This window comes from Myripristis murdjan, chromosome 15 (genome assembly GCF_902150065.1).
Source record: "Myripristis murdjan chromosome 15, fMyrMur1.1, whole genome shotgun sequence".
Classification (NCBI taxonomy): domain Eukaryota; kingdom Metazoa; phylum Chordata; class Actinopteri; order Holocentriformes; family Holocentridae; genus Myripristis; species Myripristis murdjan.
Window position 1 is genome coordinate 32,415,862 of NC_043994.1, and position 12,500 is coordinate 32,428,361.

Consider the following 12,500-nt stretch of genomic DNA (forward strand, 5'->3'; position numbering starts at 1 on the left):
ATCTAGGTTTCGTGGCCCCTGGTTATTTCCCATCAGATAAACGTTTTGAAGGATCTGATGTCTGATTGGTGTTTTTGCTTCATGTTTCAGAGTCGCCACGAACCTCGTCAGACGACTGTGTGACAGAGGTAACACACACACACACACACACACACACACACACACACACACACACACTCACTCACACACACACACACACACTCACACACACACACACACACATAGGAGATTCCAGCAGTAAATGTTCTTGATATATTTTGTACCGTACACAGTTTGTGCAAAGTGCACGTTGAAGAGCACAGTGTGTGTGAAGTTTCACAGACGTGTGTGTGTGTGTGTGTGTGCGTGTGTTTTGCAGGAAGTCCTCCTGATGCTCTAATCTTAGAGTCTCCTTTCACCAACATCAGAGAGGAAGCCAAGAGCCACCCGTTCTCTATGGTACACACACACACACACACACACACACACACACACACACACACACACACACAGATCCATCCCCTCTCAGTAAATACACACATACACAGTGTGTGCATGTGTGTATTTACTGGATGTGTTTTGTAGCTGTGTATTCATTTTGTGTGTGTGTGTGTGTGTGTGTGTGTGTGTGTGTGTGTGTGTGCTGCAGGTTTACAGATACCTGCCGGGTTTTGATTGGTTCTTCCTTGATGCCATCACAGCCAACGACATCCGCTTCGCCAGTGATGAAAAGTAGGTCACCTGCTGGTCACTGCAGGAACTACAACACACACACACACACACACACACACACACTCAGTATTTACTTTAGGAAAGGAAGTGAGTTCGGAAAAAAAAGTGTGCAACTGAAGTGAGGAAAGGAAATGAGTGAAGGAAATGATTCAAGGAAGTGAGGAAAAGAAATGAAGCCAAGAAACAAAGTGAGGAAAGGAAGTGAGAGAAGGAAGCAAGGAAAGGAAGTGAGAGAAGGAAGCAAGGAAAGGAAGGGTGCGGGACACAGAAGGTGGTGGATCTTCTGCTGCACCTTTACTGAGACACCTGAAGGAATGCAGGGCTTTTACTTTGAAAGGAGGATTTTTTTTTCCTTCTCTGCCCTGTGCAGAAAAGCAAACTGTGTGTGTGTGTGTGTGTGTGTGTGTGTGTGTGTGTGTGTGTTGCTGCTGAGGCTTTGTGGATTTAAACATGTCGACATCACAGTGTTAAACACGGTTTCGGCTGCAGAGCGGCTCGAGGCCTGATCCCCGTCCCGTGGGAAAGATTCAGCGTTTTAGAAACTTTTGCTTTTGAAAATCACAGAAAGTTGCTTTTAATTTGATGAACGTGTGTGAGGTCATGGAAAAGCTGCTGAAGCCACAGAAAACCTGGAACCAAGCTTTCACTTTAAACTTTTAAAGGCACATCAGTCGCCTCCCAGTGGCTGTTTGTGGTATTACAGCAACACACTGCCTTTCACTGAAAACTGAAGCCTGTCTCTCTCTCTCTGTCTGTCTGTCTGTCTCTGTCTGTCTCTCTCTGTGTCTCTCTCTCTCTCTCTGTCTGTCTCTCTCTCTCTGTCTCTCTCTCAGTGTGAACCACATCTCGTGTCCCGTGTTGATTCTTCACGCTGAAGATGACAGTGTGGTTCCGTTCCATCTGGGGAAAAAGGTGAACAGGTTTTTTACAGATTTGATTCAGTAACAACTTTGATCAAACGTTTGGTTTTTATTTTTATTTCACTGCCGTTGAACACAGACGCCTTTCACAAGCATTAAAGAGCGGAGGTGCAGCGTTCTGCTCCTCCACCTGGACTAACCCCCCTCCCCCTCCTCCTCCTCCCCTCCCCCCTCCCCCTTCCTCCTCAGCTGTTCGACATGGCCGCCCAGTCGAAGAGCCTCAGCGGTCAGAAGGTTCAGTTCGTTCCCTTCTCTTCCTCTCTGGCCTACAAGCACAAGTTCATCTACAGGAGCCCGGAGCTGCCAAACATCCTCAGGTACCACAGCAGCACCGCCCTGTCCCGCCCTGTCCCGCCCCGACCCGCCCCGACCCACCCTGACCCACCCCGTCCTCTCCCGCCCCACCCTGAAAATTGGCACACAAAAAAAAAAATACCAGAACATCAGTCAAAAATTAGGGAAAAAAATACAAGAAACTTAACTGTAAATTAGCAAATTAATATATTTTTTTAAATGACAGGAAAAATATTTATTGAAATGGTGCATTTCAGTGTGAGCTCAGCGATGGTCAGATCTGTCAAACAGTCGACGTTCATGTGACGAGAGATTTCAACAAACAAGTTTCACCTCAGTCAGTTTTGTCATTTGGATTCATTTCCTGTTTGTTGTGTTTGTGTTTCAGTGATTTCCTCGGCACAGCGCCTCCCAACGCATAGCGAGGAGCCGCAGTCTACCCGGACACACACACACACTCACACACACACACACACTCACACACACACACACACACACACACACGCTGCAGTGACTGGATGTGACGCATGAACCCGACAGAAACACACCATTCCTTTTCTTTAGCATTCCTCTGAAACCTGCAAGAGAACAACACACACACACACACACACACACACACACACACACACACACGCGCACACGTACACACACACACTGTCTCACACACACACACACTGTCTGACACACATGTCGGCATCTGTACGCACAGGGTTGTCATGACAGCGGTTGCCGTGGCGGCCGTGGTTTTGGCGTCGGGTCGGTGTGCTGATGTTTGTCGCCTCAGCGAAGTGGAACTTTAAACCTGTGTGCTTTATCTGAGCTCATCTGATTTGTATTTTTATTTGATTTGATTCTGTTTTATTTGAGTTTGATTTCCCCCCTCGTCTGTCAGCTTCACTGTCCCGCCCGGGGACAGCCCGTCCCGCCCGGGGACGGGGCATCCCGGCCAGGACGCGGTCGGGTCCTCCGGCCTCTGCTGGGCTGATCTGAGGCGAGGGGCTCGGACCACCGTTTGTATTTAAAGTCTTCTCTATTTTAAAGGCCTGTCATGACTTGAAATTAAATACGACTCGTTTTATCAAACTGGCTCCGGGTTCGGGTTATTATTATTCTTCTCAGTAGTAATATTGTTGTGCCAGTGGAGTGAGCGCTCTCTCACATTCACATTATCTTTGGAAAACATTCACAGCTGGAAACAAACAAACAGCAGATCCTGTCATCAGCAGCCAGTCATGGAGCCACACACACACACACACACACACACACACACACACACACACACACACACACACACACACACACACACACACACACACACACACACACACACACAGGACTGACAGGAACACACATCACAGTCAATGAGGGAAAAAAAAACATGTGACATCCACTGGAAGTCAATGGGACAAAGAGAGCCACAGTTCAATCAATCAATGGGAAAAGCTCTTTAGTTCAATGGGACACAAACAGTCATCAGAGGAAAAACACTGCTGGTTCCACTGAAAGTCAATGGAACCAGGATGACTCCACTGTAAGTTACTGGAACAGAGACATTTTTAGTCCCAATGCAAGTCAATGGGACAGACTTACTTCCAGTGTAAGGCAAAGGGAAACATTTCTTGGTGCAGTTTAAGTCAATGGCAAACACATTTAAGACAATGGTAGCAGGATTAGGGCATTTATTTTTTGTTCTATTGTAAGGCAATGGGACAGTTTGTTAATTCCACTGGAAGTCAATGGAATAGCCTGGTAGCACTGCAGATCAATGAGGAAGGTCCTTCACCATGTAGTACACAATGATTTGTTTTTTAGTGAACGGGAAAGACTCTTAGTTCCACTGTAATCCAATGGGACAGATTCTCAATTCCAATTTAAGACAATGGAAATCATTCTTATGTCCCATGTAAAGGCAATGGTAGATTCCAAGCTCCACTGTAAGTCAATGGGACAGACACAATCCCATTCTGAAAAAAAAAAAAAAAAAATCAGTGAAGTAGATTTCCCTCAGTGTAAATCAAACTCTCTGCTCCATTGAGGGTCAATGGAAGGCGAGGGCACACAGACACAGTGTGACAAAGAGAATCAATGGGCACTGTAACATTTTGTAACAAGAGGTTCCAAAATGTACTAATCAGTTTGTAATAAAAGTAAAAGTGTGTCGCCCCCTGGAGGCTGATTCCTCACTTTTCAACAACATCCGGACCCTTCTAAGCCACGCCCACACCAGACAGAGCCACGCCCACACCAGGCGAGGCCACACCCCCTGAGAGACCTTAAGGTAAGGGAGAAAGTGGAGGGAGTGCTTACGATGCAACACATGTTCTCTGAGTTATTACAAAATATGGATGTTCTTACAACATGAAGGAAAACATTATTACACTTTGAGAAGTTATTACAAAATCTGTCATTATTATATAAATCATACTTTCAAAACTCACTTTCTGAGTGTCTCAGCAACAGTAATTATCTCCATACAGTAATGAATATAATAATAATAATGCTCTCCATACAGTAAGATTCCTATAACAATAATTTTCTGTTTACATTAATTTTCTAATGCTACTCATAATATTTTACTCTGTTCAAATGGACCTCAGAGCTTCATGGTGCATTCAGGTTACGTCTGTAAATACCAGCTGCCAAATGTGGAAAACATTCATGTCTGCCTCCTAGTGGTGACTACAGGTAGGACACGAGGGGATGCTGTGCAGCGAACGCAACGTTTGCAATATTAAAAAGATGATCAGTAATATTCACACTAAAACAATTAACTCTACTTAACAAAAAGTTGTTAATATCCACTGCTACTTCATTATGACTTCAGAGTGATGAATAAAAAAGTGGACGTGGATGTTTTTTTTTTCCTGACGTGACCTGAACGCAGCTTCGTTTCCAACACGTCTGTCAGTTTGGGAGGAAAACAAATCGACTTCTCTGTTCCCTGACGGGTCTTTTATTTTGAAAAGCACTTTGAGCTGCATTTTATGTTATGAGAAGTGCTGTACAAAAAATATGATCTGTATTTCTGAAAACATCATCAGTTATATTGAGTTTGGTTAAAAAAATAAAGCGCCAGCAGACGATGTGCTGAAGGTTGATGGACAGAAAGCTTTTTTTTTTTTTTTTTTACACATCTTGGTGATTTTCCTCGTCTGTCTTCCCAAACTGGACAAAGTGGATGTGTTGAAAATGACATTCTCACCTTTTTAAAGAAGCATTTCACCCAAAAGTTGTCTTTATTTCCTCATCCTGATTCCAGTGAGACGGCGGTGAAGTTTGTACGTCCACAGAACACGATGATGAAAAACAAAAAAACAAACAAACAAACAAAAAAAAAGTATAATTTCAGGGTAATTTCCACGCTTCACAGAATCATCAGCATTTTTCTCTTAAGGAAATAAGTTTCCAGGATTTCCAAGATCACGTCCAGTGAGTTAAAACATGTTGGCTGTTTCTCACTGGAAGTGAAAAAAAAAAAAAAAAAACTCTGCCGTGGACGTACAAACTTCAGTGACGGCGAGCAGGAAGCGACAAAAACGTTTCATTATTTTGGGTGAACCGTTCCTTTAGGAGTGTGGGCGGCGGCCGGGGGGCGGGGCCTCAGCTCTGCGGCGTGATGGGCGGCTCGTTGGGCGGCGGGATCTTCACGTGGGACGGCTCCACGCCCCAGATCTCGCGGGCGTACTGCGAGACGGTCCGGTCGCTGGAGAACTTCCCCGCGGCGGCGATGTTGCGGATCACGACCCTCGTCCACGCCGCCGCGTCCTGAACAGGAAACAGGAAACAGAGAAGAAGATCGTGGTTCTGGACTCAAACCAGCAGGATTTCCTCCTGACTGAATCCCACAGGAGGAGGACTAAGAGTTTGCAGGTTTTTTTCTCCTAAATTTACAACTCTTGTCTCAGAATTTTCAAGCAATTTGTGTTTTCTTTCTGTTAAATTTATGACTTTAATCTCAAAACTTCAGATTTTTTTCCTCAGAATATTACCCCCCCTCCTCCGGCTCTGTAATTATTATAGTAATTATAGTCCCTGATACGCCGCCGTGTCACGGTGACAGTTTTGAGTTCTGTTTTTTATTTTGAAAGGGATTTGTGCCTGTGGCTTGGATGTGAAGGGTTGTTGAGGTGGACGTGGATATTTGAGTTTCTTATGGACGTTTACAGGAACACTGAAGTGCAAACTGATAATAAACCTGATTATTAGAAGCAAATCTTTTGGTTCATGAAGGAGGACACTGAACTCTGGTGTGAACTGGAGGCTCTGGAAATGAGGCTGACTGTCTAAACACTGACTGGAGGTCAGGGGTCAGAGGTCAGAGGTCAGGCTCCATCTCACTGCTGTGACATTAAATGTGTTACCTGGTAGAGGCGGCTGACTCGCTCCTGACAGTCAACGTACGCTTCATAATCTGCCAGCACCTTGAACCTGCACACACACACACACACACACATACACACACACACACATCAGACACACACACACACACACACACACACACACACACACATCAGACACACACACAGCAGTTAGACACACTTCATCCCACCTTCAGAGCTCTAGTTTACAAAAAGGATTAAAAAAATGGCCGTGATGTAAGTGTCAAAGTTCTCAAACTTTACATAAAACATTCAAAGAAAATTATTGGAATTTAAAAAACAGCACAAAAAAATGACATGAAAATTAGCTAAAAATGTTTTTGCTAAATTCACTGGATTTCTTTCAAAACATGCAGAGAAATAACAGCCATAAGCAAACCCCCCCAAAAAACCCTGTAATATTAATATATAAAAATATATTAATGGACCATTAAAAAATATATCAAAAAAAGTTGCAAGAAAATGAACAGAAAATCAGCCAAAAGATTTACTTGGAAATTAAACAAAATATTTTCCCAGAATGCCTGTGGAAACATGAACACAGACAGCACACGTTGAGCTCAGAGACGCGCGACCGCAGGAAACTCCCAGCATGCCTTGCCTGTCGTGGTGCAGCAGCATGGAGACCAGCTCGCTGAAGAGCTCGGGCTGCTCCGGGCTGAAGAAGCCGCTCCGGATCTGATCCAGGACCAGCTTCAGCTCCGGCAGCCGCTCGTAGTGCCGCCGGGCGTCGTAGCTGCAGGACAAACAAACATCACAACAACAGAGCTTCATTTTTATTCTCCTCTTTCAGAGAAATCCTGGACGGGTTAAAGTTAGACGGCGTTCCCAGCTTCCTGCAAAACCTGGAAGTGTATCGATCGGTTTTCCATGGAAACATCTGGAAAACTGATCAAATGTCCTGGAAAACACCTGCAATCCTGGGAAATTAGGAAGCTCAAACGCTTTGTGTGACGTTGTGTGGAGTTTGTACTGTTAGCATGTCGCTAACGGGTTATTTTTCTACATTTTGTTTAATTTTGTAATTTAATTTTCTGCTAATTTGAGATATTAATTTCACACTTTTGAGCTATTTTAGATCTGTATGTTCTACTATTTTATATATGTGCCTGGAAAATGACCTCTAAAGGTCATTTATTATAAATATTGAATTTTTTCATTAATTGATCATTTCTTGGACAAAATGTCAAATATATTGACAAAATGGCGTTCGTAAGTCGCAAGAACCCAAATGAGGTTTTGAAACTGCAAAAAAAGCTCAAATCTAAGTTTTTGCTTCAGAAATGAACTGGAGTGTTTGATGCCTGATCACAATAATCAATAATCAGTCAACTTCACAGGAAGCTGATGGCTGATCAGGTAATTGATTAGCTGACTGGGCAGCAGGACAAACAGGAAAAGAAACGCTGACGCGGCCGTTTGGTTTCTCCACACTGAGACTACATTTCCCACAATCCCCTGAACCCCCCGGGGCCGCTCACCCCCTCCTGTCCAGCTCGTCCACCTCGTCCACCCTCAGGCCGAACATGAAGAGGTTGTCGTGGCCGGCCTCCTCGGCCATCTCCACCGTGGCCCCGTCCTCCGTCCCGACGGTCAGCGCCCCGTTCAGCATCAGCTTCATGTTCCCCGTCCCGGACGCCTCCGTGCCCGCCGTGGAGATCTGCTCCGACAGGTCGGCCGCCGGGATCACTGGGAACCCACACACACACACACACACACACACACACACACACACACACACACACACAGTGGGACAGAGATCCTGGACAAACTGGAAACATGAGCAGCTTAGCAAGGAGCTGAACTCTAAACGATTAAAACGTTACAAGAGAATGATCTGGAAATTGGAAAAAAAAAAAAAGAAGAAAGAAAGAAAGCATAAAACTATATTTATAAGTACTATAATTATACATTTTAAAAGATGTTAGAGGGAACAGTATTTTCTTTTTTGGCTAACTGTCAAGGCATTTTCATCTTTCTTCCTTATCTTTTTAATGTTCAGGACTTTTGTTTTCAGGAGCATATCTCAGCTGATTTCCTTGTTGTTCGCTTCTGCTTCCTTTGTTGCTGGAAACTTTTCACTAATTTCTTGCACAGTTTCAGGTCATTTTCTTTAATTTTTTGTTTGTTGCTTAATGTCAGGTGTCTCCCGTCACTGAACGTCCACTGAACTGAGACGTCTCTAAAATAATCTGTCTGTCTCTCTGTCTGTCTCTCTGTCTGTCTGTCTGTCTGTCTGTCTGTCTGTCTCTCTGTCTCTCTGTCTGTCTGTCTGTCTGTCTGTCTGTCTGTCTGTCTCTCTGTCTGTCTCTCTGTCTGTCTGTCTGTCTCACCTCGCTCGGCCAGCGACACCCTGTAGTTCTCCAGGAAGATCAGCTTCAGTCTGTCTCGCACCGCCGGGTCGTTATTGATCACCTCTCCCACCGAGGTGATCAGTTTGATGATCAGTTTGGCCATGTGGTAGCCAGGAGCCGCCTGGGAACACATGAGCTCTGTCAACCTGTGTGTGTGTGTGTGTGTGTGTGTGTGTGTGTGTGTGTGTGTGTGTGTGTGTGTGTGTGTGTGTGTGTGTGTGTGCAGCTGCAGATATCAGTGTGATACCGTCGGATCCGTCTGATTTTAGTTCAAATACTGAAATACAATGCTTGTCATCATTACTATTGTCATTGTTGTTGTTGTTGTTGTTTTGATGATGTCATCAGGTATGTAACTTCACACACCTTTCCTCCAATCATCACTGTCCTGGGTACAAAGTGTTTGTTCGGGTCCATTTTAATCCCTGGAAGAAAAGAACAGCTCAGTTAATCTGTGGCTCTGATGTGTGCGTTTTGGCTGCACTGCAACTTTATTGGTGTTTCCTGTTTGTTGCATCCGGCTGCAGTTCACTGACACACAGACAGGGGGCAGCACAGCACCACACCTCACGCGTTCACTGCAGAGACAGAAGCTGATTTTTCACGTGATTACGCTAAACTGCATCTGAAAGGACCGGAGCAGCGGGGTGTGTGTGTGTGTGTGTGTGTGTGTGTGTGTGTGTGTGTGTGTGTGTGTGTGTGTTCCTCACGGTTGTACAGCGTGATGACGTGCAGCACGTTGAGCAGCTGCCTCTTGTACTCGTGGATCCTCTTCACCTGGACGTCGAACATGGACTCGGGGTTGATCTTCACCTGGTGCTGCTTCTCCAGGAAGGCGGCGAACTTCTGCTTGTTCTCCTGCCGAGCAAAAACACAGCAGAGGGTCCTCAAAACCTCATACCTGGATACTTCTGCTGAATATATATACCAGGTGCCTGTGGGCAGCCACTTATCTGGAACTCTAAGTGGAACAACGGTGGAAACTGAGCGTTCTTCAAAAAAAACAGCAAAACAACACCAGCTGGATGTAGAAAACGCAGCGACTTCACAAATCTCACATGTTCACATCTAGATAATGATGATGATAAGAACATGTTGTTCAGCCCTAATCTGTGATCAACCTGCAACAAATCTTCATTTATAACCCGGAAAATGAGCGCGTTCTCCAGACCTGCAGAGACGCTGCAGCAGCTGGGGGTTGATGCCTGGCTCAAGGGCACCCAGCAGTGATGGGACAACATTTTTATCTCACAGTAAAATTCAGTGCAGCCGAGATATGATGTGATAAACGTTCACTGACGGAGACAGGAGGATGTTAGAAAAAAAATAGAAAAGTTCAAACTAACTAAAATAGAAAATAGTAAAGCTCAGAGTTAAACTAAAGCACTATTTAAGGTGCCAAATAAATAAATAAAATATATAAAATATTTTTTTAAATTATATAAAAATATATGTATTTTCTGTACCTGTAAAAACACATAAACAATATAATAAAAAATGGTTTAAGTTATTAGCGGTGATCGGGGAGCTGCAGTGGCCCTGAGTAATGCAGTTAGAAATACATACAAATGATACAAAATATGACAGTTATGGGAGAAAACAGTTTTTTAGCAGCTGAAACAAAAAAAGATTGCACTTCAGGTTATTGTGGTGACCTGCTCTGATCCCATGTCCACCAGGTGTGTGTCTGTCCACCTGCAGGTGCAGCGGGAGGGTGACAGACATGTGTGCAGTGTGTTATGGATGTTGCCGTGGTAACGCAGCGCCTCGATGCTCCGTACCTGTTTGACTTTGGCCACGTCTCGGATGAAACCCTCATCGTCCACAAAGTCCAGCAGTTTCCGGAGCTGCTGCAGGTCCGTCAGGAAGTCCTCGCCGATTCTCTGCAGGACAGACGGACAGAGACACCGACAGATCCGTACAGCGGGCCGAGCGAACAGCAAACACCAACAGAACCACAGGATAAAAACAGTTTGTGTTCTTCTTCGTCACCTCGGCGATGATGTCGGCCAGGCCGGGGTTACACAGCAGCAGCCAGCGGCGAGGAGTGATGCCGTTGGTTTTGTTCTGAAACTTCTCCGGATCCACCTCGTAGAAATCCTTAAACCTGCAGGAGAACACAGAACATCAACCAATCAGGAGGCAGGAAACACATCAACCCCTCCGTCTGGTCCAATCAGGAACAGACAGGAAATTCTCAGCTGTGACTGTAATAATAAAAACAATAATAATGATAAACTGATGTTAGTTCCTGTATTTCCAGGTGGGAGGTGATGGAGGTGAGTGACTGTTTGATGGACGCTCGGTTAGTGAGGGAGCTCAGGGCGTCGCCGGGACTCACACGGTGTTCCTGACGATGTCGGAGTGGATCCGGGCGACGCCGTTGACGGCGTGCGTGCCGACCACACACAGGTGAGCCATGTTGATCCTCTTGGGGTCGCCTTCCTCGATCAGAGACATCCGCCGGAGCCGCGCCACGTCGCCGGGGAACAGCGCCGCGATCCTCTGACGGGGAGAGCAGCTGTTTACGGCTCAACACATTCACATTGACTCAGTTCAACTCCAGCTGCTCCGCTACCTGCCTCCTCCTGCTCGCTGCTCGCATCCACATCACTGAGGAGCTTTCGTCAGAACTCTCTCAGTGTACATAACTTATGAAAGCACCGACAGTATCAACACCATATCGACATATTCAGTCAAAAATATCAGGATATTTGATTCTGTACATATTGCCCAGCCCCAACAGAAACAGCAGCATCTTACGTCCTGGCATCTCTGGTTGATCTGGATGTCACAGGTCAAGTCAGTAGAAACAGTAGAAGTCAGCAGAAACAGTAGAAGTCAGTAGAAACAGTGGAAGTCAGCAGAAACAGTGGAGTTCTTACGTCCAGGTGTCTCTGGTTGATCTCGTAGATGATCAGCAGGTGGCGTGGCAGCAGCTTTTCGAACATGTAGACGGGCCAGCGCTCCAGAGCCTCAGGCAGCACCGTGTGATTGGTGTAGGCACACGAACGCACCGTGATGTCCCAGGCCTGGACACACACACACACACACACACACACACACACACACAGTCACACAGTCCAGCACTGTCTTTCTGAGTGTTGAGACATTTTGTTTCTGTTCAGCTCAGCTGGATTTCACTTTCTAAACTCTAAACGGTAATAAAGTGGGAAGACTCGGGTCAGCCTCACCTTGTCCCAGTCCAGCTTCTCAATGTCCAGCAGGATCCTCATCAGCTCTGGGATGGCGAGCGCCGGGTGGGTGTCGTTCAGCTGGAGGGCCACCTAGCAGCACAGGAAGTACAACGTTTACCACCGCAGAGGAAGAAACAGCATTTTTCTGGTAGAGTAGAGGAAATCTTGATTTGTTATCCGTGACGAGATATTTAGATCTGGATCAATTAACTGGAAAATAAACTCATTTACACTGGAAATGTACATTTCATGACTCACTGCAAGGTAATTTTTTTCACTTATTATTTGATTATTATGTAACTTTCATTCCTGTTACCTTCATCCTGTTACCTTCATCCTGTCACCCTCATCCTGTTACCTTCATCCTGTCACCTTCATCCTGTCACCTTCATCCTGTTACCTTCATCCTGTTACCTTCAGGCCTGTTACCGTCATCCTGTTACCTTCAGTCCTGTTACCTTCAGTCCTGTCACCTTCATCCTGTTACCTTCAGTCCTGTTACTGTCATCCTGTTACCTTGAGGCCTGTTACCTTCATCCTGTTACCTTCAGGCCTGTTACCCTCATCCTGTCACCTTCATCCTGTCACCTCCATCCTGTCACCTCCACAGGAAAGTCTCACCTTGTCAGGAAACGTGTCGAAGGA

At 45.5% G+C, this 12,500-nt stretch overlaps 2 protein-coding genes across 6 annotated transcripts in view; one reads left to right on the forward strand and one right to left on the reverse strand.

Moving 5' to 3' along the window:
* The window catches only part of abhd12 (abhydrolase domain containing 12, lysophospholipase), a 20,278-nt gene extending 17,021 nt beyond the window's left edge, over positions 1-3,257 (forward strand). For 4 of the 5 annotated variants that reach the window (XM_030071275.1, XM_030071276.1, XM_030071274.1 and 1 more), the window contains 6 exons: positions 91-128; positions 359-438; positions 629-711; positions 1,545-1,623; positions 1,821-1,948; positions 2,314-3,012. In XM_030071275.1, the coding sequence (XP_029927135.1) occupies positions 91-128; positions 359-438; positions 629-711; positions 1,545-1,623; positions 1,821-1,948; positions 2,314-2,347 (442 nt within the window). In that variant the 3' untranslated portion in view covers positions 2,348-3,012. Of the gene's footprint in view, positions 1-90; positions 129-358; positions 439-628; positions 712-1,544; positions 1,624-1,820; positions 1,949-2,313; positions 3,013-3,164 lie in introns of those variants that run through there. The other variant, XM_030071277.1, reaches the window with a different exon arrangement.
* Positions 3,258-3,355: 98 nt separating this feature from the next.
* pygb (phosphorylase, glycogen; brain) overlaps positions 3,356-12,500 on the reverse strand; it is a 13,713-nt gene continuing 4,568 nt past the window's right edge. Inside the window, exons 8-20 of the mRNA XM_030071242.1 lie at positions 12,477-12,500; positions 11,853-11,945; positions 11,544-11,690; positions 11,000-11,163; positions 10,651-10,765; positions 10,440-10,541; positions 9,369-9,516; positions 9,025-9,083; positions 8,638-8,779; positions 7,786-7,993; positions 6,906-7,040; positions 6,287-6,353; positions 3,356-5,690 (exon numbers count right to left, since the gene is read on the reverse strand). The exon at positions 12,477-12,500 is cut by the window's right edge and continues 120 nt beyond it. Of these exons, the coding sequence (XP_029927102.1) occupies positions 5,526-5,690; positions 6,287-6,353; positions 6,906-7,040; positions 7,786-7,993; positions 8,638-8,779; positions 9,025-9,083; positions 9,369-9,516; positions 10,440-10,541; positions 10,651-10,765; positions 11,000-11,163; positions 11,544-11,690; positions 11,853-11,945; positions 12,477-12,500 (1,569 nt within the window). The 3' untranslated portion in view covers positions 3,356-5,525. The remainder of the gene's footprint in view (positions 5,691-6,286; positions 6,354-6,905; positions 7,041-7,785; positions 7,994-8,637; positions 8,780-9,024; positions 9,084-9,368; positions 9,517-10,439; positions 10,542-10,650; positions 10,766-10,999; positions 11,164-11,543; positions 11,691-11,852; positions 11,946-12,476) is intronic.